Source organism: Chiloscyllium plagiosum, unplaced genomic scaffold (assembly GCF_037043375.1).
Source record: "Chiloscyllium plagiosum isolate Xiang-an unplaced genomic scaffold, Cpla_swu_hap1 HiC_scaffold_42, whole genome shotgun sequence".
NCBI lineage: Eukaryota > Metazoa > Chordata > Chondrichthyes > Orectolobiformes > Hemiscylliidae > Chiloscyllium > Chiloscyllium plagiosum.
The window spans coordinates 18,847,830-18,872,346 of NW_028270180.1; the positions used below are offsets into that span (position 1 = coordinate 18,847,830).

At 40.0% G+C, this 24,517-nt stretch overlaps 1 protein-coding gene across 5 annotated transcripts in view; it reads left to right on the forward strand.

Annotated features, from left to right (window-relative positions):
- The window catches only part of vps13c (vacuolar protein sorting 13 homolog C), a 287,267-nt gene that overhangs the window by 197,149 nt on the left and 65,601 nt on the right, over positions 1 to 24,517 (forward strand). For all 5 annotated transcript variants that reach the window (XR_015754174.1, XM_043680595.2, XM_043680591.2 and 2 more), the window contains 11 exons: positions 1,141 to 1,373; positions 1,848 to 1,940; positions 2,194 to 2,559; positions 5,986 to 6,075; positions 7,799 to 7,954; positions 10,684 to 10,948; positions 11,642 to 11,802; positions 12,577 to 12,698; positions 14,908 to 15,205; positions 19,481 to 19,870; positions 21,945 to 22,049. Coding sequence is in view for 4 of the 5 variants with exons in the window: in XM_043680595.2 (XP_043536530.2) it covers positions 1,141 to 1,373; positions 1,848 to 1,940; positions 2,194 to 2,559; positions 5,986 to 6,075; positions 7,799 to 7,954; positions 10,684 to 10,948; positions 11,642 to 11,802; positions 12,577 to 12,698; positions 14,908 to 15,205; positions 19,481 to 19,870; positions 21,945 to 22,049 (2,279 nt within the window). In the remaining variant the exon portion in view is untranslated. The remainder of the gene's footprint in view (positions 1 to 1,140; positions 1,374 to 1,847; positions 1,941 to 2,193; positions 2,560 to 5,985; positions 6,076 to 7,798; positions 7,955 to 10,683; positions 10,949 to 11,641; positions 11,803 to 12,576; positions 12,699 to 14,907; positions 15,206 to 19,480; positions 19,871 to 21,944; positions 22,050 to 24,517) is intronic.

Sequence of the window (24,517 nt, forward strand, 5' to 3'; positions counted from 1 at the left end):
CCTGAGAAAAGGAACAGGAAGTGACTTCACCACAGGAAATGACATCACCAACCCAATGAAACTCAAACATAAATAGAAAGCAGAAATTTTCAGCATTGCTTTGTCTGAGGCCCACTGAAGATGTTACCTAGTAAGGTAACGAAACGTCTGGAAATGAACTTTTCAGCTCAGTGAGCAAACCTCCATCCAAAATTAGTTGAACCATTGGTATAGGTTGTCTTTTTCAATTCTGTAGAACTGTTTGACTTTCCAAATTCAATTTGTGTAGAGATAGTGCAGAAACTGAATGGATTAGAGAGAAGGGAGTTTGCTCTGATACATTTTAGTTTACTAATTCAAGAGACAAGGGCATTGCCAATCAGACCTGAGCTTATTGCTTTTGAGACGATGATATTGGCCTGCTTTCAGAAATATGAGAATGGCTTGTCAGTCCATTTCAAAGGCCTATTGAGGGAAAGAAATATCATATTGCTGTGGGGCTGGAGTCACATATAACCTTGGACAATGATGACACATTTCCTTCCCTAAAGGACATGAGTGGACGTCATTTGTTTTCTTAGTCTTTACTGATGGGAGCTTTGATTTATTCCAGATATATTTAATTAACAGAATTTTAAATCTTGCTGTGGTGGCATTTGGATTCTTGTCTTCAGATCATCAGGAATAGATGAAGGGCTTTTGCCCGAAACGTTGATTTTCCTGCTCGGATGCTGCCTGACCTGCTGTGCTTTTCCAGCACCACTCTGATCTAGACACTGTGTTACTGTACCCCATCTGCTTTGTGTTTTTCTTGGTTTTTATTGTTGACCTTATAACCCATAGCAAACCAAGTTTTCTTCAAAATATCAGACTGTTCTCTTGTGATAAGCTCCTGTTACAAAGAATTCATAACGCCGTGAAGCCCCAATCCCGATTACCTAGAAATCTGTACATTAGATGATAACAAATCTGTCCAACTATTTTGTAACTTAGATAACAATTTGAAATGCACGTTTAGTTTTTCTTCAGATTTTTTGTGGATTCCTGTTGAAATAAATGGATAGAATATTTTGATTTACAAAGTAAGAATGTAATCTTATGAGACCATACTGTGGGTTTAGCATTTGCAATCTGTCTTAACTTGGTTTTATTTTGTTCCAGCGGTAGACACTCCAAAACAAAAAATCATTGTGAAAGTACTGGTGATGAATCCTGAAGTTGTGTTTGTGGCAAATCTCTCAAAAGCCGATGCCCCTGCACTTGTTGCTTCGTTCCACTGTGACTTCTCGTTCATCTGTGAAAAGCAGTCCCGTAAGATGATTGTCCTAGTCAGTGACTTAAAGGTTCTAGCCTGTCCTTTCCTCCGAGAGAAGAGAGGAACAAATATAACCACAGTAAGAGCAGCATCTTTATGGATACAACTGTGGGTTTGGGCATCCATTATTCTTTGTGCTTATAGTCATTTCATATTGATGCCATTACAAATCAGAAACACCCTTTGCTGACCGACTCTGTGGTGCTTTTGGTGAATATGTACAAGTGGATACCCAACTTCTGTTCCTATCTAGTTATTGTTAGCTGTTAAATACAAGACCATGGGATAAAACATTTGTCCTTGAGAAGCTGGGACATGAAATTATTGTTTGATGATAGTGTATAGTGCAGAAAACTTTGACAAATGTTATACCAGTCAGAGGATATAATTACCAGAAAAAACAAGGCCTGTAGCTCTTTTGCCTTATACCACCTTTTGTAGGATCAGCTTCTTTAATGTTATTGACTCTTAGATCTGTATTTTATCCCTTCTACAAATTACTCAAGGTAAAAATCTTCATTGTTAATTGTTGTGTTGTACTATATATTTTCAGGTGTTGCAACCATGTTCATTGTTCTTGGACTTCTTTGAGCCCTCATTTGGGCCACAAAATATCAGTCTTAAGGTAGAAGAGATAATTGTAAAGGTAAGGCAATGTCCTAGTATTTTAGTATTCAAAGGTGTGAGCCATGGGCATACGGCTGTCTTTATTATCCTCCACAAAGCAAGCTGTTTTCAGCTGCTTAATGTTACAGTTGTAATTTAGAATATGTCTGAACTTTCAATTGTTTCTCCAACAAAAGATATTTGCACCAATAATTGAACTTTAAACCAATGAATGATAAATTATCTTACTGTTCTGTACAATGTCTTGTAAATTGACTGTCTTTTGTTTACAGGTTTCCCCAATTATATTAAATACGGTGATGACAATCATGTCTGCCATGACTCCCAAAGTGCAGGAGATGGAAATCCAGCAAGTAAATGACCAGGTGACTGACCTCTGGGCTGTGAAGGATGTCTTCAATTGTAATTACTGGTTTCTGGGAGTAGATATGGCCAGTGAAGCAACAGAGACTTTCACAGAGGAAAAGCAGGAGAGGACAGGGGAGTCCTTCCAAATAGACATTTCATTAATTCAAGTCACTCTTGAATGTGGGCATGGTCACTGCACAATTCCTTTACTTCTGACTGAGTCAACATTTTCCGGAAGAGTTGAAAATTGGACATCGTTCGTCAGTGTGAATTCAGATATGACCCTTGAGGTATTTTCTGCTATTCTGTGCTTTGATAAGATACATAATGTCTTGGTGACTAAAGTAAGCTGAACTGTTTATATTGCCTTTTTTCTAAGGGTAGTATCAATGTAATAGTTAGCACTGCAGTGTACATATTGATTTAAATTAGAATAAAAGAAGTGCATTTGATTACTATCGTTCAAACTTTGGTACATCGCAAAGTGCTTTGCACTCCTTGTGTTATCCTTGTTTTAGAAGAAGAGTAGCACTGATGCTGGTAGGGAAGCAGTTCATTTTGAGATGTTTGACATTGCAGATCAGCTGAAGTTCTTTTTTTCTCTCTGATTTCATGGTGGCTGGCTCAGAGTAAGACACACCCTTTTCACGTACAGTACAGAGGTGTTTAAAACCTGTCCTCGAGCTTCACCGCACACTTGTCCACGAACACACAATTTAGGGGTTGTAGTTGGCTTTTAATTGCTGTTTGTATATTCCTGGGATGGTAAACAAAATGTGTCTTTGGACTCGTGTCCCCAGTCTGGAATGTAACCTGAGGAGATAATTAGTTTGCCTTTGATGTCTCACCCTCTGAACCTTCCTTAACACCCTAATGATGTGACATTCCAGGGCTTCACACAGGGAAACTTTCACCAGTGTGTTTGTTCATGCTTAAAAGTTAGATAATCAGTCAGTCTTTGTTTTTTTTAAACAAAAGTCTTGTCCAAACGTTCAATATGTTTGCAAGTAAAATGGCAGAAAGGCCATTGGTGGAGACGGTGTACTAGACCAAAGACACATGCAGCTACAAAGAGCAGTAGACCTTGCATACACTAAGTTCTTTTAAACTACAGTGAAGATCATCTGGTGTCTTGCTGGAAGCAAATACTGAAGTCATTGAGAACCCAGAATCTGATGTACACGGTGAACACTGGTTTCACGCTATCAGTTTAGTGGGTGGTATCAAACAATTCTAAGTGATCACAAAAATTCAAATTATTTGTCTTTAGAAAATTGATAACACTCCTTATTGGCTAAGAGTGGCACAAAGGCACTGCCAGTATATTACCCCTGCAAATCCTGTAGACCATGTGCCCACAAACCGTAAGATATAGGAGCAAATTTAGGCCATTCAGTCCATTGAATCTGCTCTGTCATTTGGTATTCTCTTGCCGCCTTCTTGTAACCTTGGGTTCTTACTTAGTAAGGGAATCAATCTATCTCTGTTAAATAAATATATTCAATGACTTAGCCTTTACTGCTTCTGTGGCCATGAGTTCTAAAGGGTCAACCCTTCACTCTGAGGCTGTGCCATTTGGTCCTAGTTTCTCAGTGTAAATATCTCCTACACGTCCACTCTATCCAGGCCTCTTAGTATTCTCTAAGTGTCAGTGAGATCCCCCTCGTCCTTCTACACTGCATTGAGTACAGATCCAGAATCCTCAGCCACTCCTCATATTATAAGCATTTCAGTCCAGGAATCAGTCTTGTAAACCTCCTCTGGATTCCCACCAAAAGCAGCGCATCTATCCTTAAATAAGGGGCCCAAAACTGCTCGTAATATTACAAAAATAGTCTGACCAAGGTCTTAACACAGCCTCAGCAGGACATCCAAGTCCTTGTATTCTCGCCCTCTCGAAAACATTGCATTTGCTTTCTTAACTGCCAACTGAACTGCATGTTTATCTTAAGAGAATCTTGAATAAGAACTCCTGAGTCCCTTTGTGCTTAAAATTTCCAAAGATTTCCCCAGTTGGTCTCCGCCTGAATTCTTCCAACCAAAGTGCATGACCTCTCACTTTCCCACATTGAATTCCATCTGCCATTTCTTTGCCCACTCTCCTAGACTCTCCAAGTCCTTCTGCAGCCGCCTCAATTCCTCAACATTACCTGGCCCCCACCTATCTTTGTGTCATCTGCATACTTAGCAACAATGCCCTCAGTTCGTTCATCCAGATTGTGAGTGTGTAACGTGAATAGTTGTGGTCCTGACACTGACCCCTTTAATGAACTGGAAGCTCATTAAAGGACAAAACAATAAATGCCAAAAAGATTGAACTACTGAAAGCTGCTTGTGGAATTGAACTGGTCACTTGCTAATGTTGGAACAAAACTTGGCTGTGGTTTATCGGAACAACTCTGGAACAGTAACTACGATCCACGAAAGGAAAACTTGACAGAAACAGGAATGAATAGTGTAGTGATTCTAATGAGGTCAGCCAGGTGGACATTATAGAATATGAGTTCCCTGGTTGTGGCTGTTAATCTGGTCCAGTCAGGGACCCTTGACTGACAGAAGAATAGGAGTGTCAGGCATCCTGTTCACTGAGAGCTGGCTCTGAGTGAGATTAGACCAGTTTCAAGGACTTTTCACATATAAATTAAGTGTGACACGGTGACTGGTGACTCTCTGGAGTTACTTCAGATAGAAATATCACTGATGACTTAGGAAATCAGTAGCATCTCCAGACAGAGTCACCATCATGAGATCTGGATGTACAGGGCAGCTGCCATATCGTGGAATCGGCTTCCGCGGTTTCAGTTTCCCGCGGCCCAAAAATATTACATGGGACATTCCAGAACCAAGAACCGGGGGCTGCGAGGGAGGTAAATTTCCCATTTAAATAAATGGGTTCACTACTATCCATGGTTTTGGACATCCAGAGTAGGTCTTGGAATGTATCCAAAAGTTCAATATGTTTTGCAAGTGAAATGGCAGAAAAGGCATACCTGATATTGGCATTTTCTGGGGACTACTGTATAAGCAAGTTACCTATATGTTGTTAGAAACTCATCAGCTCACTTGTTATTATAAGCCATTAAATTTTTGGACGGGGGAGGGATTTGTATTTGTACTTTTGAGTGTTTTTTGTGCGAATGCCATATGTTGCATTTGTACAATATTATGACTGCTGGTAGTTTGCCTTCTGTAGTCCACAAGCTACGAATGCAGAAATTAGCTGATTTGCTATCGTAACTCATAGTATATTGTTTTATATAAATTTACCCACTGAGTTAGTCAATTTTTGCCGAGTGATTTATTATTAGACCAATGTCATTAACATGACATCACCAATCCACTGGCTATCCATCTTTGATTGCATTAGTTCTAAAATCGCTCCCCTCTCAACACAAGCTCTCGTCTTGCTGTGACCTATTTTTAAAATGTCTGAGAGTCCTGCATTCCACCCCTCATTCTCAATTGAGACTGGTATATGTTTCCTCTTCCCTTGCTTCACTCAACTATCAGTGACATTTCCTGTATTGTAAAAGCAGTAATTCATCAGAGCAGCTAAATTAGCAATAACGTGTGTTGAGGTGTCCTGAGGTTATATTTGCAATTCCTTTGAACTGCTGTATTCTACCCTCTTGTTCACTCAGTTTTCTTTTCCTCTAAGCTCAACTGCGTTCAGTGAGTAATTGGAAACTTCATAATATTTATCTGCTTGATTTCAGGTTCTTTATTATAATGAAATGAGTGCAGTGTGGGAACCTCTCTTGGAGCAAGTTGCTGGAGGCCAGAAAAGGTGGAGTCTGACATTTCAGGTAATGAGATCTTGAATTGATTATATCTTTGCACTTTATCATTGCCAAGTTAAGCTCCTGAAGTCTGGCATAGGCACTGCGCGCCAGTTGTGAGATAGATTTTCTAGGACTTCCACAAGGTTTAATTGTAATTGGATTTGAGAAGGTCACTTCACCATTGTCATCAGAATTCTAATCTAACTACCATCCTTTGACATTGTGGTGGTACCATCGCTGAATCTCCCACTATCAACATCCTGGGGGTTATTGGACTCACTGGACTCACCACATAAACAGCAGGTCAGAGGCTAGGAAGACTCTGACAAGTAATTCAGCTCCTGACACCCCAAAGCCTGTCCATCACCTACAAGGCATATGTCAGGAGAGTGATAGAATACTCCACCTGCCTGGATGAGTGCAGTCCCAACAACACTCTAGAAGCTTGACACCACCCAGGACAAAGGAGCCTGCTCGATAGGAATTAAGTCCACAAACATTCACTGTTTCCACCACTGACGCACAGCAACAGCAGTGTGAACTATCAACAAGGTGCACTGCAAAAATTCACCCAAGATTCTCGGACAGCGCCTTACAAATGTATGAACATTTGCATCTGGAAGGACAAGGGAAGCAGCTACATAAGAACACCACCACCCTTCAAGCCACTCACCATCCTCACTTGGAAATATAACACTGTTCCTTCACTGTCACTGGGTCAAAATCCTGGAGTTCCCTACCTCAGAGCATTATAGGTCAACCCACAGCAGGTAGACTGCTGCAGTTCAAGAAGGCAGTTCACTACCACCTTCTCAAGGGCAACTAGGGATGGGCAATGAATTTTAAGAAATCTCATCAAATACAGTATAATGAGCATCATTTAGCACAGTGTTGAAAATAGGATACAAAAGATGTAAACTAAATTTGTGGATCTTCTGAAGAAAATTAAAATTTAAGATAAGTAAGCTTCTCTTGTCTAAAATGCCAAATGAGCGCGTAGCACTTTGTTATAGGTCCCTTTACTATGGGTGAAAAAAGGACTGAAGAGTTGTTAAAATTGTATATTGAAAGAGCAATTGGAGGAACCTAATAGCCATACCACTTACAAAATGTGTTTTGAACGTAAGCTGCTAAAACTTACAGCATTTGTGTTTTCATAGATTTTTTACTTGTTACTAAATATTCTCTTTTTACTTTTTAAAAACATTCTTTTTGGTCTTTTTAATGTAAACTGGGATTTCTCATTCTACTTGAAATCAGATAGACAAGTGTGTTAATTTTTTAAAATATGCTCCATTTTAGGTTCACAGCCTGTGAGGCCTGAATGTGAAACCTTCCTTATCCGTGCTCATAATATCTGTCTTTACATGTGCATTTATCAATATTTATTTGGCTTTAAACTGTGGCTTTATACCAGTGCTTAGATTTACTGAAGCTACTGCTGGACATGACATTTTTCCTCAGTAACCTGTGTCGACACCAGTGTGTGACTGGCTTTGTATCCTTCAAAGTTCTGGCATTTATGTCAGCTGATAATGAATTACCTTGGATGCTTCAGATTTTAGTGTACAGCAGATAAATTAATGAGTTTGTCAAAGCTGAGTTATTACTTATCAAGGAGGGGGATTTTTGTGACAGTCGATTGATGCATCTGTGGAGTGGAATAAACTTTGGGCTGAATATTTCTAAGTATTTTTTCAAAGAGATTGTGCGCTATTGGTTACGTGTTTGTGTTTGTTCCATTCAGATGAAAACCAACATGGGCCAGGACACAGCACTTGTTCCAGGGGATGATTTCTTTCAAATTCTTGACCCGCAGACTGCCATTACTATTTCCTCAAAGGACATATTGAATATCACTGTGTCCAAATGCAGCTTAAGCGTTCTTGATGTCTTAGCCAAGGTAAAATACCAGTACTTTTAATATCCTTTTTTTTAAAGAGGCATGTTTTATAACTTTATCAGTACATTATTCAGTTCAAAGGAAGGTATTCAATTCCACATTGGCGGCTACTTATGTGATCACTGATGTGGGAGAGAGGTTAGTGAATGCTTGGATGGTCATGTGTTTTGAATGGTGTTGAAAAGGAATAGTTTATCAGCAATTACTTGGCAGTTTAGATGAATGGGTATTGACCCCTGAGAGTAAAATCAGGTCAGCGAGTCTGGCCAACTGTTTATTTGAACAAATTGGGAACTGATTTGTATGTATGTTCTGGAGTTGATTGGATGAATTGCTAAGAGCAGAGAGTGGCTTGAAGTGGTGTTTAGTGGGATGATGAGGTTCCAGGTAAAGATTGTGCTGATCAAAGAACCAAGATAATGGGGTTAGAGTTGTTCTTGATTGTATAATTGCTGTGCAAGAGGTTGGTTGATGAGGGTGCTGTTCAATCTGAGGCATGTTGTCTACCAAGCACGTAGACTGAAGTGAGATTTCGGAACTCTGAGATGTAGAGATATCTAAGTGTCCTAGTGCATGTAGGACAAAACGCTGGTTTGCGGGCAGAGCAAATCATTAGGAAAGTTATAATTTAGTGCCAGAATTATTTTTAAGTCCGAAATAAGAGTTGTGTTAAAGTTGAAACATTAACTCTGTTTCCGTCTCCAGAGATGCTACCATTCCTGCTAGGTTTCTCTGGCACTTTGGTTTCACTTCAGATTTCCTGTCCACAGTATTTTGCTTATGTAGATGGATAAATTCTTGTTAAGCAAGGAGTTGAAATGTATTGATATAATTGTTCCGAATGCATTTAGCAAGGCAGTGATGGTTGAGCGATATTATTGCTAGACTACCCAGAAATTGAGAACGTTCTGGAGATTTGTGTTCAAATCCTGCCGTAAGAATGGAATTTGAAATCCATATAACTCTGAAATTAAGAGCCTAATGATCATGAAGTCATTGTCTGTTATCGTAAAAGTGCTGGAAAATCACAGCAAGTCAGGTGGCATTCGAGTAGCAGGCTTATGGCTGAAATGTCAATTCTCCTGCTCCTCAGATGCTGTCTGACCTGCTGTGCTTTTCCAGGACCACACTATTTGACTCTGATCTCTAGCAGTCCTCAGTTATCGTAAAAGCCCATTTGACACTTAAAGGTCCTTTAGGGAAGGAAACTGCTGTCCTTACCCAGTCTGACCTGCATGCGACTTCAGACCTGCAGCAAGGGTTTGGCTCTTAACTGCCCTCTGGGCAATTAGGGGTGGGAAATAAATGCTGGCTCAACCACCAATGCCCACGTCCTGTGAATTATTTCTGAAAAAACTACAATGGGATTTTATGTGCAGTGCTATTTCATCATGAAATGTTATAATTGTTCTCTTTTAACTTTTCTGTGAATTTGCTAAGAATATAATTGTGGCTGCCTGCACAGTATCCATATCACTCTGGGACCCAGCCCAATGGCTGTTCCATTTTTTGTGGTAATTAAGTTCATGCAGAGCTTTTAGTTTTGAGCATCCAGAGTCAGTATAATATACTCTTGGTATGGTTAGATGCAGAATGAAGCTCCCACTGGTCCATTTTGCTTTCATTTTGTTTTTCACTGCTGACCTCCAAGAGCAATTAAGGCCCATTCAAGCAATTGATTCTGATTCCAATCAACAAAAATTCTGTTTAGTGATTTGATTATTGTTGCCATTCAGTAATAAACTTAGACGTTATTGTTGCTTTTGTTGTTATATTTCCTATGTTACAAGTGTGACTGCATTCTTTTCATTATGCAATATCGTGTGGCCATGAAAGCAGTTTCAGAAATGAGAATAAAACAGGCAAAGCCAGAGACTTTTCCCTAGGACAGAATGTCTGTCATGAGGGTTCGTAATTTTAAGGTGATTTGAAGAAGGTACAAGGGAGATGTCAGAGGGAGGTTCTTTATGCAGGGAGTGGTAGGTGTATGGAATGTACTGCCAGCGGTGGTAGTGAAGTCAGAGACATTGAGACAGTTGAGCAACTGCTGGACAAGCAAATGAATGGCAGTAAATTGAGGGGTGTGTAGGTTAGGTTGATCTTAGATTAAGATAAATGCTTGACACAACATAGTGGGCTGAAGGGCCTGTACTGTGCTGTACTGTTCCATGTTTGAGAACCACAGATTTTTTTAAAGGTTTATAAATTCATGAGGGGCATGGATAGGATAAATAGACAAGGTCTTTTCTCTGGGGTGAGGGAGCCCAGAACTGGAGAGCATAGGTTTAGGGTGAGAGGGGAAAAGTTTAAAAGGGACCTAAGGGGCAACTTTATCACAGAGAGAGTGTGGCATGTTTGGAATGAACTGCCAGAGGAAATGATGGAGGCTGGTACAATAACAACATTTAAAAGGCATCTGGATGGGTACATGAACAGGAAGGGTTTAGAGGGATATGGGACAAGTGCTGGCAAATGAGACAAAATTAGTTTAGGCTATATGGGCGAGTTGGACCGAAGGGTATGTTTCCGTGCTGTACATTTGACTCTATGTTGATGATCTGAAACAAAGTTGAAGGGGAAATTGCTGGAGAAGCTCTGGGAGCATCTGTAAGGAGAGAAACAGAGTTAAAGTATTGAGTGCAGAGACCCTTTTTTTGTTTCCTTTAGAAATGCTAGTTTTTTTTTTGAATGTGGCAAATATTCATGTGAATTGTGTGTATGCTCCGCAGGCATTTTCAGCAGGAACTGCTTCAACGTTTGATTATTCACTGAAGGACCAAGTACCATATACCTTAAAAAATGCACTGGGCATTCCTTTGGATGTGCTTCACTCTGCAAACCTTTGTGCCATTGGTTTGCCCCCTGATCAGAAATGTCATCATCTGGATATTGGGCAGATACTGGAACTTGATTACTTGGCTGTGCAACCCAGAAATCGAGGAAAGCTTTCTGTGTTAGAAAGACAAGAAAGTAGTCTTTTTAGTTTAACTGTAGGTAAGTTGAACAATGAGAGCAAATACTTGCATGACAAGCAGAAACATTTCCTGATGTGCATTATGAAGGAAATAACCTGATGAAGACAATATGTTTATAAATGGCCAAGAATAATGCATTTGCTTTTCCTTTCCCTTGTAAAGATTTGCCTATTGATTTTCGATACTCCATTAGTTTTTAAATCTGGACAACTGAATTATTTTTGTCCCTGTTGTAAGCAGTAATTTGGAATTTGAGATGGGTTTCTGTTTTTCTTTATTTCTGTATTCACACATGAGAATACCTGGATATGTCCCACTCAAGTCATGTTGCAAGTAATCACTGTGATCCTCTGAGGCAAATCGGAACCTGTCTGGAACTCTTGTGGCTAGAACAATTCCTGTACAGAACAAAACATGAAATTTGTAGACTTTTAGGTTGATGTTATAAATTATCTTGTCACTAAAATGAATTCATATCCAAGGTATCTGACTCTTCCAATCCCAATTAACTAGTTTATAAAATGATCTTTATTTAACTAGTGAAATTATATTGAATTGGTTGATTAATTTTCCAAAGTATTATACCACAAATTTGCCAAGTGAACAAAGCATTGCTTAAATAAACTGATTCTCTCAGGTATGTAATAATGTTTTGCTGAAAAGTAGCATGATTAAGTTTCATAATAAAGAAAGTAAATTTTACTTTTCTCAGTGCCGTATGATTATACTGAAGAAGCAAGTATTCCTGTTGCTAAGCCAGGCCGACGTCTGTATAATGTCCTCCAATCTGGCAGCACACATTCAGTGTCATTTGTAGCCCAGATAGATGTTGTGGAAGGTGATAAAAGAATTATAATCCGCTCTCCTCTCCAGGTAATAACTTCTCCAGTGCTTTTATTGTTGCATTTTCTAAGTTCATATTAATGCTGTCACTGACCATATTCAACTGTTTTGGTAGTTATTTTAATCATGGGTTCTTTTGTGACAAAAAAGGACAACTGGGTGACAAATGGGAGCCTCCACTCTTCTTTGGCTAGACCTCTCATTTACTAAGGGGCGTGGACATTGAATCATTGTTCTGTTAGATGTGTTCCCCCCCCCCCCCCCCCCCCCTCCTCACCTTTGGACAAATTATACTACTGCAATTTAAGTAGTCTAGTTATCTGCTTCACACTTTGGTTAAAATCTGCAAAAGTATCTTGTCTATCCAACTTTGTCTTTCCATGGTCATGAAAGGTGATAGTTATAAAAAACTGCATGTTTGGCAGGCAAGGAAAGTTAAAAACTAAATCAACCTTCAGCAGGTGTCTCAGTAATCTATTCCTTGAAGGAAGAATGACAATGTGGACAATGACCTAGTCTGGCTATTTAACAGAACGTGCACAATTTGAGTGGCTGCCACATTTATTCTATGAGACTATGAAAACTAAACAGTGGTTTATCCCTGGATTAGTATAATGTTGGTACTACTAGTTGGTTTAGAGCAACGGTGACAGCCACTTGAATTGTAATTTGATCTGACCATGTTATTTGAATGGTCACAGAATGACAAGAATGGATTTACAAACTTGTGTGATGGTTTGGTGTTCAAGGTGGTATGGTTATTTAAATGCTGATTATTGTTTGTTTTTTATCCCATGTTTAAAGATCAAGAACCACTTCTCTGTCTCTTTTATCATCTACAAGTTTATTCCGGATGACCAGTCACTGGAGACTGTTGGTATGGCTAATCCTGAGGAAGAATTCCACGTGCCTTTAGACTCTTACAGGTGGAAATCTAATGTAACGTTATCCGATGTTGATCATGTAGTCAGAAATGGGGAGATAAGATGTGCTTAGCCATGACAGGACAGTGACTTTGCTTTCCATCTGCATTAAGAATAACCAGATCACAGAATTGTCAATCTGAAAGCAACTCCATGGAATCTGCTCTCCATTCCCAACCAACTCCACATGTTTCCCATCTCTCCACCCACTCCTATCAAACTCCAGCAATCTTCAATTACCTCAAACCTCAGAATCTACTTAAAGTAGCCCCTTTGGTGTTTCCATTGAGTGGATACGCTCGCAGTATTTAGGAAAGCTCTGATTATTGTCATGACGCAGTGACTGCACACAAGTTAGTGGGAATACAAGTTAGTGTCACATCACTGCAAAGGTTGAGAGTTGTTATTGGTCAGGGTTTGCAACTTAACACAAAGCTGCCCTATCTAGCCACACTTCCTGCCTGACCAAACCTTCAGTGATTGTTGATCTGACAAGCAGGTGACTGTCCAGACTTGAGCTATTGTGCTGGTGCCCAAATCTACATCACATTGAATTATTGATAAGCTGTGCAGCCATCTTTGTCACCATCTTGCAGTTCTTTAAATAAAAGTTGATTCCAGAAACTCCAAGATGTCAATGGCTGTGCTGCCAATCTCCCAGTAATCTTCCTCAAGCCATCAGAACCCTGTCTAGGGGTAACTACAGCTATCTCTGCTGAATTGTTACCTGCCTCCAGTATGATGCACATTGCAGATCACCTTGCTTTTTGGAAAAAAAATTATGATCAGTATTGACAACATGTAAAGAAAAATGTGTTGCTGGAAAAGCGCAGCAGGTCAGGCAGCATCCAAAGAGCAGGAGAATCGATGTTTCAGGAGAAGAAGGGCTTATGCCCGAAACGTCAATTCTCCTGCTCCTTTGATGCTGCCTGACCTGCTGCACTTTTCCAGCAACACATTTTTCAGCTCTGATCTCCAGCATCTGCAGTCCTCACTTTCTCCAACATGTAAAGAAAGTCTTGATATTGTTTCTTATGTCATATATAATCAAATGCCCACCCTTGCAACTTAGAAGTATAATTGCTGAGTAAAAGTTTTATTTTTTTGCCAAGCAGTAGTCTTAGTGTGTCAAGTTATGGAAATATTCAAATTTTATTTTCTTTCACTAAAGCATTTTGAAAAGAGCTTGAAGATAAATTTTGTCTTTTAATTTGAAGATGCATCAAGGAGATGAATCTCCTTTTTGGAATGGGGCAAATGGGAATCCTTGTTTCTGTTTGTACTGAGAATGTAATAATTTATTTACTTACAAGTTTATTTATGCAGCTGTGATTCACATTGTACATTTATATCCAGTGAATTTAAAAAAAAAAGCATCAGTTAATTTTTCATGCAACCCTCAAAAATATGCAGTGGGCATTAATATCCAAACATCTTTTCAAATCCTTTCATCGGTGCTAAGACTTCTACTGATTTTCAAACTTCAGATTTGAGAAAGGCAGTCTGGACCATGTATCTGGGTGTCAGTCACATTGTTAGTAAACAGCCAAGCAATATAGGACTACAAATTAGCAACTTTGTATGTCCAATGCTTCCATTTAAAGATGTAGGTTTTCAACAAAGCAAAATTACCTTCTATCTTCAAAGTTTACAAATAGAACTAAGGACTGGAATGATGGTTGAGAGAAGAGAAGCAAGGTTGAACACCATTCAACCATAGCTGTTTAATATTATAAACACATTTGACTTCAGGCAACTCCAAAGAAGAACAATTTTATGTTGAAGAGAAGCTTCATTATACTTTGGCATTAAGTGTATGATAAGTTAGAGTGGGCCATTATGATGCAGTCCATACTTCTGAGTTCAAGTCCCTCCTCCTGTGGTAAGTCAAAACAAGCCTGAACAGGTTGATTTACAAATATCTGAATCTTCCCAGTCGATGAACTCTTTGTGTAGTGATACTACCTTTACTCCTGGTCCAGAGCTGTAGGTTCAAGTCCTGCCTGCTCTGGAAGACATCTGAACAGGTTGATTTAAAACAAAAATGGTTCTTGTGGTGCAGTGGTAGTGTCGCACTTCTGAAACAAGAGGTCTGCGTTCAAGACCCAAATGCTGCAGTGGTAGCTCCACAGCATATCTGAACAGGTTGATTCTGAATATCAATAAGGTAAGAGCTATACAAAGCGCTAATATATTACTTTCTTTTTTGAAGGGGGCAATTGTTTCTGAAGCCATCAGGTAGACTGGAGGACCAATTCAAAATGTCAACAACATATATTACATGGAAGGAGGAGCTTCACAGAAGCACTGAGATCCGATGCACATTGCAATGCCCTTCCACTGAGATGAGTTTCCTTCCTCTTATAGTTAATGCTGTTGCTATTCCAGATGAACTGAACTTTATTAGTAACCATGGTGAAGATGAGTGGGATCCAGCCTATATTATTCACCTCTACCCAACAGTTACAATCAGAAATCTTCTGCCATATAGTTTGCGTTACATGTTGGAGGTGAGTTCAGTTCATTTAGAGTGGGTGTTTGCAGTGAAGTATCTTTACGCTTCTCGAATTTGGGTTGTTTTGAATTGGAAGTACAATCCATTTTAGCTATTTTTTAAGTTAAAGTTGTAGCTTAACAGTAAATGTCATTTTTAAAAACAAATTAATGACTTCAAATTTGATTTAGTTTTGTTTTACGTGTTTAATACCACCTCTCATAATCATAACACTATGCAACAGAGCACATTGAATAAAATGGTGGATGTTTTAACTTGGAACTAATGTTGTGCTGTATTGAAACACCCCTAATGTGGCTTCTAATCACTATACTATTTGACCCAAAATTACTACTCTCTATCTGTCTTGAATACTACTTTCTAAGCTGCTGTACTCAACCTATTCTTCTTAAAATGTTTACCTTCCTCATCCTCAACTCACCTTGTTCTGTAATTATCTGGGATATACTGTTGAGAAGAGGTCTGTGTTCAAGTCCCAAATGCTCCAGTGATAGCTCCATATTTTTCATTCCCAATTTGTCTTAGTCACAGCACTAATGATGACCTAGTTAAAAAGTCTTTCACATTTGGTGAGAATATGGATTGTGATGCATAGTGACCCTCAAATCCTCTGATTTTTGGCGGAGTCAACAAACACACATTGTTTGCCTCGCATGTAGTCCCACTCCATGTACTACTTTTTACTGTAACACTCCTACCAGTCTCAAAGCCATTTAGCACATGTGCTAAGATTTCTTTTCTGGCATGTCCAAGTTTCTTTTAGGAGCCCCTCCGTTTCTCTGATGCTATTATAGGGGTTATTGAAGATCATCAAATTAAGTGCAGAGTCAGTTTTCACATATCTCTGATTAGTAATGAAATTTATCTTTGTACTACATCCTTGATTCTACAATTGTTGCTTGGTTTACCCAATCTTGAATCATACAAGTGCCAGCTCATTTACATGTTCATATTGTCAAGAACTAAACCACCTTATTGAGACAATGTTAGATGTGTTGTGCTATAGACCCCTGTTCCCACCATTTTTGATGATGCCAGTCAAGTTCATCCTGATGGTGTGCAGCCAGAGTGGCCTGTCATAGTCCAAATTTAATATTTGAGTCCATGGCCAAGATTGTATCTTCAATCTCCTGACTCCAAAACCTTCTCACCATTCTCAGTCCTACCACCAGTAAAATTGTTTGCTATCTCTGTCAACTTGAGACTTGCCTTTTTTGTCTTTCTGACCAACTTTAGGAATTCTTTTGCCGATACATGGCTCTACACAATTTGCTGCCACCTTTTCCTGTTATGATTTCCCATCCTTCATCTTGACATCAGAATTCTTAACTCTGTTACTACGTACTCTCTCTTCTTCAAGCCACTTATCTGCCACATATTCCTTTGCACAACCCACGATGGTGAGTTGTCTGCTATTCTGTTTAAATTCAGACTGCTTTTCCACTATCCAGTGCTCGATGAAAGATCTTTATTCCAATTAAATATTGAGAACACTGAATGCATTGTTTTCACTCGTCGTGACCCTGCTGATTAGCCATCTCCTCAACCTTTCTGTGATAACTGTCTGACGCTGAACCAGACTGCTAGTAACCATTGTTATGTTTAACCTTGAGGTGAACTTCCAACCTTGCATCCTTGCTAACATCAAGTTTTTTCCTATCTATCAAAACCCTTCAGAATTTTATGCATTTCTATCTCCATTTAACTGTTCGTGTTTTGTGGGAAAGAAATCCAGATTCCCATCTGTGTAGTAACTAATATTAATTATGCTTGGGATTATTCCAGTAAATTTCCCCTGCAGCCCCTCTAAGATACTGCCATCCTTCCTGAAGTATGATGCCCATAATTGGTCATGGCCCTTTTGCTGAGATTTAAGCAGTGATTCATGAAAGTGAAACAGAGCTTCCTATTTTTTGTTCTTCCTGCTTGTTTACTTCCAAGATGGCGGAATAGGACTCCTCAGCTGGAACTTGTCCTGTCCATCTGTTTTGTTGCTTTTTTTCCTTTTCATTTTCTCTTTTGTACTTTTCTTTTCCTCTTTCTCCTCGGTTCTGTCCTGAACTCCCTGCCTCAATGCCGACTCAGACTCTTGGATGCAGTGCGCACTCGAGCTCTCAGCCTCAGTGTGGCTTGGTATGGCCTCAGTGTGGACTTTCCAGCATTGAGATGATTCCAGAATGGCCTCCTGGTCTGGAGTCAAGGCCTAGCCTGGAATGGAGGCGAGGTGCCAGCGTGTACTGGGTTGGAAGGACTGTTATTCTGAACTTTTTGTTTTTCTAATCTATTCCTATAATCTGTATTGCTGTACTTTTTAATTCTTTATTTTTCTAAACTTTTTCCCGAAGAATCTGTACCTAGGTAACTTTGTACCTAAGATGACACTGTAAGTGGCGACTTGTGAACTGTTCACTGTAATCATTTGAGTAATGTGACAATAAACCCAATACTAATTCTGTTTATAAAGCTCAGGATCCTGTGTGAAGTTTTTTAGCCATCTTATTAACCTGGCCTGCCATCTAGAAGAATTTGCATATGTTGGCCTTCTAAGTCACTTGTGGAGACCTGAGTCAAGAGTGTGGTGCTGGGGTGCACAGCAGGTCAGACAGCATCCGAGGAGCAGGAGAATTGATGTTTCGGGCATAAGCCTTTCATCAGGAATGAGACTTGTGGGCCGGGCAGGCTGAGCGATAAATGGTGGTGGTGGTGGTGGCTGGGCCTAGGGGGAAAGGAGCTGAGAATGCGATAGGTAGATGAAGGTGAGGGAGCAGGTAATAGTTTGGAGAGGAGGGTGGAGCAGATAGATGGGAAAGGTAATGGGCAGGTCAATAGGGTGGTGCCGAGTTGGACACTTGCAACTAGGATAATGTGGAGGGGAGGGGAAGTGAGGAAACTGGTGAAATCCACATTTATCCCATGTGGTTGCAGGGTCCGAAGGCGGAATATGAGGAGTTCTTCCTCCAGGTGTCGGGTGGTAAGTATTCGGCGATGGAGGAGGTCCAGGACCTGCATGTCCTTGATAGTGGGAGGGGGAGTTGAAGTGTTCAGCCACGGGGCGGTGGGGTTGGTTGGTGCGGGTGTCCCAGAGATATTCTCTTAAGACACCTACTTGCAGAACGTTTATCTCCCTAATGTAGAGGAGACCACACCTGATACAATGGATGAAGTAATTGACATTGGTGGAGGTATAGGTAAATTTCTGATGGATGTGGAAGGATCCTTTGGAGCCTTGGACTGAGGTGGTGTGGGCACAGGTTTTGCACTTCCTGCAGTGGCAGGGGAAGGTGCCAGGAATGGAGTGTGGGCAAGTTGGGGACGTGAGGGAGTCGCAGAGGGAATGGTCTCTCCAGAGCACTGATAGCGGTGGGGAGGGAAATGTATCTCTGGTGGTGGGGTTTGTTTTGTTGTGGAGGATGATGTGATATAAACCGAAGTTGGTGAGATGGAAGGTGAAGCCCAGAGTGTTCTGTCCTTGTTGCATTGGGATGGGTGGAGTTCGAGGGCGGAGGTACAGGAAGTGGAGGAGTTGCGCTGAAAGGCATCATCGACCCCGTGGGATGGGAAATTGTGCTCATTGAAGAGGAGGCCGTCAAAGATTTTGTAAGGTGAAATTGGTCATCCTGGGAACTGATGCTGCGGTGGCGGAGGAATTGGGAATAAGAGATGGCATTTTTACAGGAGGTAGGGTAGGAGGAGGTGTAGTCTAAGTAGCTGTTGGAGTCGGTCAGCTTGTAGTAGGTGTCCGTGGTTAGTCTGCCGGAGATGGAGATGGAGCGGTCCAGGAATGGGAGGGAGGTGTCAGAGATGGTCCAAGTGAATTTGAGGTTGGGGTGGAAGGTGTTAGTGAAGTTGATGAACTGTTCACCCTCCTCGTTGGAGCATGAGGTAGCGCCGATACAGTCATCGGTATAGTGGAGGAACAGGTGGGGCTGTGGTGCCGGTGTGGCAACGGAAGATGGACCGTTCCACGTAAAAGAAACACCGCAAACGGCCTCGATCTTCCACAAGCAACTGTCTGTGGAGATCTCTATTCCTGGATTCCATTAAAACTTGTATTATTTAGTTAATATTAGCTCTCAAATTTTCTTCCAAAAGTAACGTGAACCATCATGTCATTTACACATCACTGAGGTTCCCGCTCATTGCATTTTCCAACCTTTCATCAGATCGCTCATACTTATGATTGCGATGCTTCCCTCTGAGGTATGAATATTTCTTCTATGCGTTACTTTTGAAAGTTTTGCTCTTGAAATAAATTGTCTGTTTTATCCAGGCAACAGCTGAAATTAATGAACTGGCAGAAGGATCCTCAGCAGATGTACTCCAATCCAGAATCAAGGGTGAAATAATGGAACTCGTCCTGGTTAAATATCAAGGCAGGAACTGGAGTGGCCATGTTAAAATTGAAGATGGACTGGCTGAAATGTTTCCAATATGCTTCACTGCTGACAGTAAAGATCGCATGAGCATTGATTTGTTGGTCCACGTTCGCAAAATTAGTGGTCGTCTGGTTTTGTCTATTTATAGCCCGTACTGGATCATTAATAAAACATCCCGGGTCCTGCAATATCGTGCAGAAGATATACATGTGAAACATGCGGCTGACTTCCGTGATGTTGTCCTATTTTCCTTCAAACGGAAAAACATTTTCAGCAAAAATAAGGTGTGTATCATTCCTTTGTGGTTTCAGTTTAGCAGTAATAGAGGAGATTTGCCAGTTATTTGAATAATGGATAACCATCTGCAGTTTTAAGAGGTGTAGATGGGCTGAATGGCAAAGCATATTTAGATAAAATAAATTTATATTTTGTGATTTTTCTTAAGGGTGCCTCTTCATTATTAGAAGTATCCCCTTTCTGTTCAAGTTTTAATTCTGTATTCACAAATAGAGGTCACTAACATGCTGTTACAATGCATTAAAGGTTGAAATAGACCCAGTTAGTGAAAGACGTCATACAGGGCCCAAGGGGAGGTAAATTGTTTTGTAGGTGGAATAAATCATTACAGCTTCTTACAGGGTCTAGAGCATCTTTTTTATTCATGTGTTGTTTATCTTTCTTACTTCTCCTGTTAATGAACACTGATGGAGGCTGAGGTAAGTAATGCATGGTGTGAATTTGGAATGATAGCATTCAGTAGATGTGCAAATACAGGGAGTGATACTGTAGTGTTAGTGTGCTTTTATTCAATTTCAGTAAGGCTGGAGCAGCCATGACCACAGTGGCACCTTGTTCCACATTCGGGTTCCTGAGCCCCACGAAAGATTCATAAGCCATAAGAGTCGTAGCAGCATTGGTGGCCCTCCAACCCCGAGTAATGATGGATTTTCTTCAAGCCAACAATGTGCTGGAATGTGTAACCAAAATGGTGTAACATGAAGTTTTGACATGGAGTTGTCGCAGATTTAATTCTTTCCCAAACAAAGCCCAACCAGTTAGCACCTTTTCTCATGTTGTATAAATTCTTGTTTCCTTGCCAGTGTTGCTTTTCTTGCATTTGTCCTGCTGAGAGCCAAGTTGAAAAACTTTCATATCTCCTTTCAGAAAAGCAGGGTTGATTTAGCTCAGTTGGCTGGATGGCTGGTTTACAATGCATAGTGTTGCTAATAATATGGGTTCAATTCCCACTCCAATGAGGTTACCGTGTAGGACTCTCCTTCTGAACCTCTCCCTCACCTGAGGCATAGTGACCCTCTGGTTAAAATGCCACCAGTCTTCTCTCTCTCGAATGGGAGAGCAACTCTATGGTCTGGTAGGACTATGACAACTTTATAACCAAAGTAGTAGGCTACAAGTTTGAAGAAGTCATGCTTAAGTTATACATCTGTTGAGTCACTGAATCCATGAATACTGTTTGTAATCATGGTTAGCAACGCATAGAAGAAATATTCATATCTCAGAGGGAAGCATCGCAATCATAAGTATGAGTGATCTGATGAAAGGTTGGAAAATGCAATGAGCGGGAACCTCAGTGATGTGTAAATGACATGATGAAGGTGAATCTAAAATGCTAACTCAAATGCAAGTGTGATGAGACTTAATAGAACAACTTTTCACGTGAAGTGAAAGAAGATTTGGGAGCGGTCCTCATGGCAAGAAGAGTAATGACTGAAAAATCACCGAACGAACAGCTTTATGATGGGGAAAGAGGTTCTTGCTTTGTAATTACTGATGTGATTAAGTGGCCTAATCTGAGCTTGGGTTTTGTTTTTCTTGGTGGTTTTGACATTTCTGATACCTGCCTTTGCCTTGCTCATTGGCAAACATAGATGGTATGTCAGGGAAACTTCTTAATCTACTGACTTTCCAGTGGTTTCATTCGTGTGGAATTGTGTACTATATTTTATGTACTTTCAGCTGCGTAATATCAACAGGCTGTCAAAAAATTTGCTAATTTTTGTTCATAAAACAAACAAACAAAATTGTCAATTCTTCCTTTTTTTTAACGTAGTACCCAGTTTTACTCAGCTTCTCAGAGACTTAGTAATCTGCAGTGCATTGCTTATCTGGTCGTCATTTGAAATTATAGAATGTAAATGAGGACTGAAAGGCCTGAAGTTGGTGAGGATTTCATTCAGACTCCCTGTTGAACAGTATTGCTCTATTGTGCACTATTTTGTTCTTATATTATGTCCATGTACTTTTTTTAAATCATTCATTTGGTTTGCTATGAAGATTCTGAGAGCTGATGATTGTGAAATATTGAATTGGAAATGTTTTTGTTGTTTTGGCTTACAGATTCAGTTATGTGTATCTACTAGCAACTGGTCTAATGGTTTCTCATTAGACACTGTGGGAAGTTATGGCTGTGTGAAGTGTCCGGCCAAGAATATGGAATATTTGGTGAGATTTTTCATTTGAAGCACAGTTTGAATATTTAATAAAAAAGTGAGGTCCTTAGGTTTTACACTCAAAATATTTAAAATTTGTAGGCCAAGTAGCACTAATCGAATTTATATTTGATTTGTAGTTGTGTGACCAGCACCACAAGTGTACATAAATTATATGGGATATATATTCTCAGCTCTGAGCAAGCATTTAACCTTAACCCCAATGTATAACAAGCCATTACTGCAGTCACATCACTTCTCCGCTTCACGTGCCAACCACCCACATTGTTCCTCCGCTAATGATGTACTGAATTAATGTTTTGCAATTTCAGCTCTTCCTGTGTACATTTTGTTTTAGCTTAAACCTCACCTTTTTGACAGAGTTTACAACGTAATGATCGATGATGTTGCTTTTAATGTATCACTGCCTTTGTCACTGTTTCAATTATCAATATTATTCTGTGTTTGTAGAACTCAAGTATTTTACTTTCTGTGAACAATAACAGGTATATACGGTTATAGGAGCAGACAGAGGCTGCGAGCCCCTCAACTTGTTTTGACTTTCAATGAGATTGTGGCTGAACTGTGACCAAAATCCGTGTACTGGCCTTTTGCTCCATATTCTTGAATACCTTTAGTTCACAAAAATTTTAAATCTCATAAATTAAAAGATTTCAAAAAAATCTCTCAAATTACCATTTGCACACAATCTCACAAATTACCATTTGCACATCGCTGTTTCTCTGCAGAAGTGTTTCTGAATTTCTTGAATTCGAGTAATGCAGTACGGAACTGCGCCATTCAGCCCACTAATTCTGCGCCAGTTAGCGAGACTCTATCTACTCTAATCCCAATTCCTTTGCTGTGGTGTTTCAAGTGTTCATAGAAATATGTATTAAAGGTTGTCGATCATGTTGAGGCCACACTTATTCACTATGTTATAAATGATTTGGATGAGGAGGGTGAATATATGAGCCAAGTTTGTGGATGACACAAAAATATTTTGAAGGCAAGGTGAAGATGACAGTGTTTGCAGAAGGACAGAGACCGGTTAAATGATTAGTCAAAAACTTGGCATTTGGAATGTAATGTGGGAAATGTGACTTTGGAAAGAGGAAAAGAGAAATTCCATGTTTAAAAATGCACAAGCCTGCAGCACAAGCATTTGGGGCCGCCTTGTGCATAAATCTCAAAGTTAGTGTCCAAGTTCAGTGGGCAGTAGGGAAGATAAATGGAATGTTGGCCTTTATTTCAAAGAGAACCAAGTGTGAAAGTTGGGAGGTCTTGCTGAACCTATACAAGGCACTGGTCAAAATACAACTAAAATACTGTGAGCAGTTTTGACCCCTTTATCTGATGTTGGGGGCAATCCAGAGAAGGTTCACTGGGTTTATCGCAGTTATGAAGGGATCCTCTTATGGGGAGAGGTTGAGTATGTTGGGCTTGCCTTCATTAGGGTCAGGAACTGAGAGGAGACCTTACTCAAACACACAAGATTCTTTGTGAGTTTGACTAGCAGATGCATTTTCCCTTGCAGAGAGTCACCCATTTAAGACTGAGATGAAAAATCTGTTCTCTGAGGGAAATAAACCTGCGAAATTATTTACTGTAGAGGGCTGGAAAGGTTGATTTAATTAAGCGTGTTCAAGGCTGAGATATTCAATTAGTAAGGGAATCAAAGATTATGGGGATAAAGGCAGGAAAGTGAATTTGAAGATTATCAGATCAGCCATGATCTCATTAAGTGGGGGAGTGGACTTGGGCTGAATGACCTACTTCTGCTCCTCCATCTTATGGCCTGTTATGATGTTTTCATAGAACTGCAGTTTAATGCAATGAATAGTTTGAGCCATCACCGATGCTTGGCAGGTGCCACACGTCAGTTCTGCCAATTAGAATATCTGTCATCGTATTTTTTTTTTCTCTTTGCTACTCAGCTGCTTTCCTAACCAGATCAGCATGGAATTTCATTCAAGAAACGTCTGCCTCTCATCTTTTGGACTCTGTGCCCTAGTCCTAGATTCTCTAACCAGAGAAAATGGTTTATCTGTATTCTATCTGTTCCTTTAATAGCTTCAGATCACCTCTTCACCTTCTACATTTCAATAAATAACTGCTTTTCTTCTAACTCATGAGGTCCAGATATTAGTCTGTTAAATCCAAACTGCACTTCTTCCAAGGCCATTACATTCTCCAAAGGTGTGGTGTATAGAAGTGTTCACTGTTCTCCTGACGTGATCTAACGAGAGCTTTGACTGCTGAAACATGATTTCTACTGCCTTGCATTCCAGTATAAAGATTAGTATTCCATTGCCTATGTTAATTTTACGATACATTTTCATTATATATGTATTTGGGTCCTCAAGTCTCCTGAGACGTCAATTGTTTGTGGGTTTTCACCATTTAGTCATTACTTTGGGAGGTCATCCACTTTGGACGGTTTAAAAAAAAAATTGCCAAACATTGAAGTCTGTTTGCATG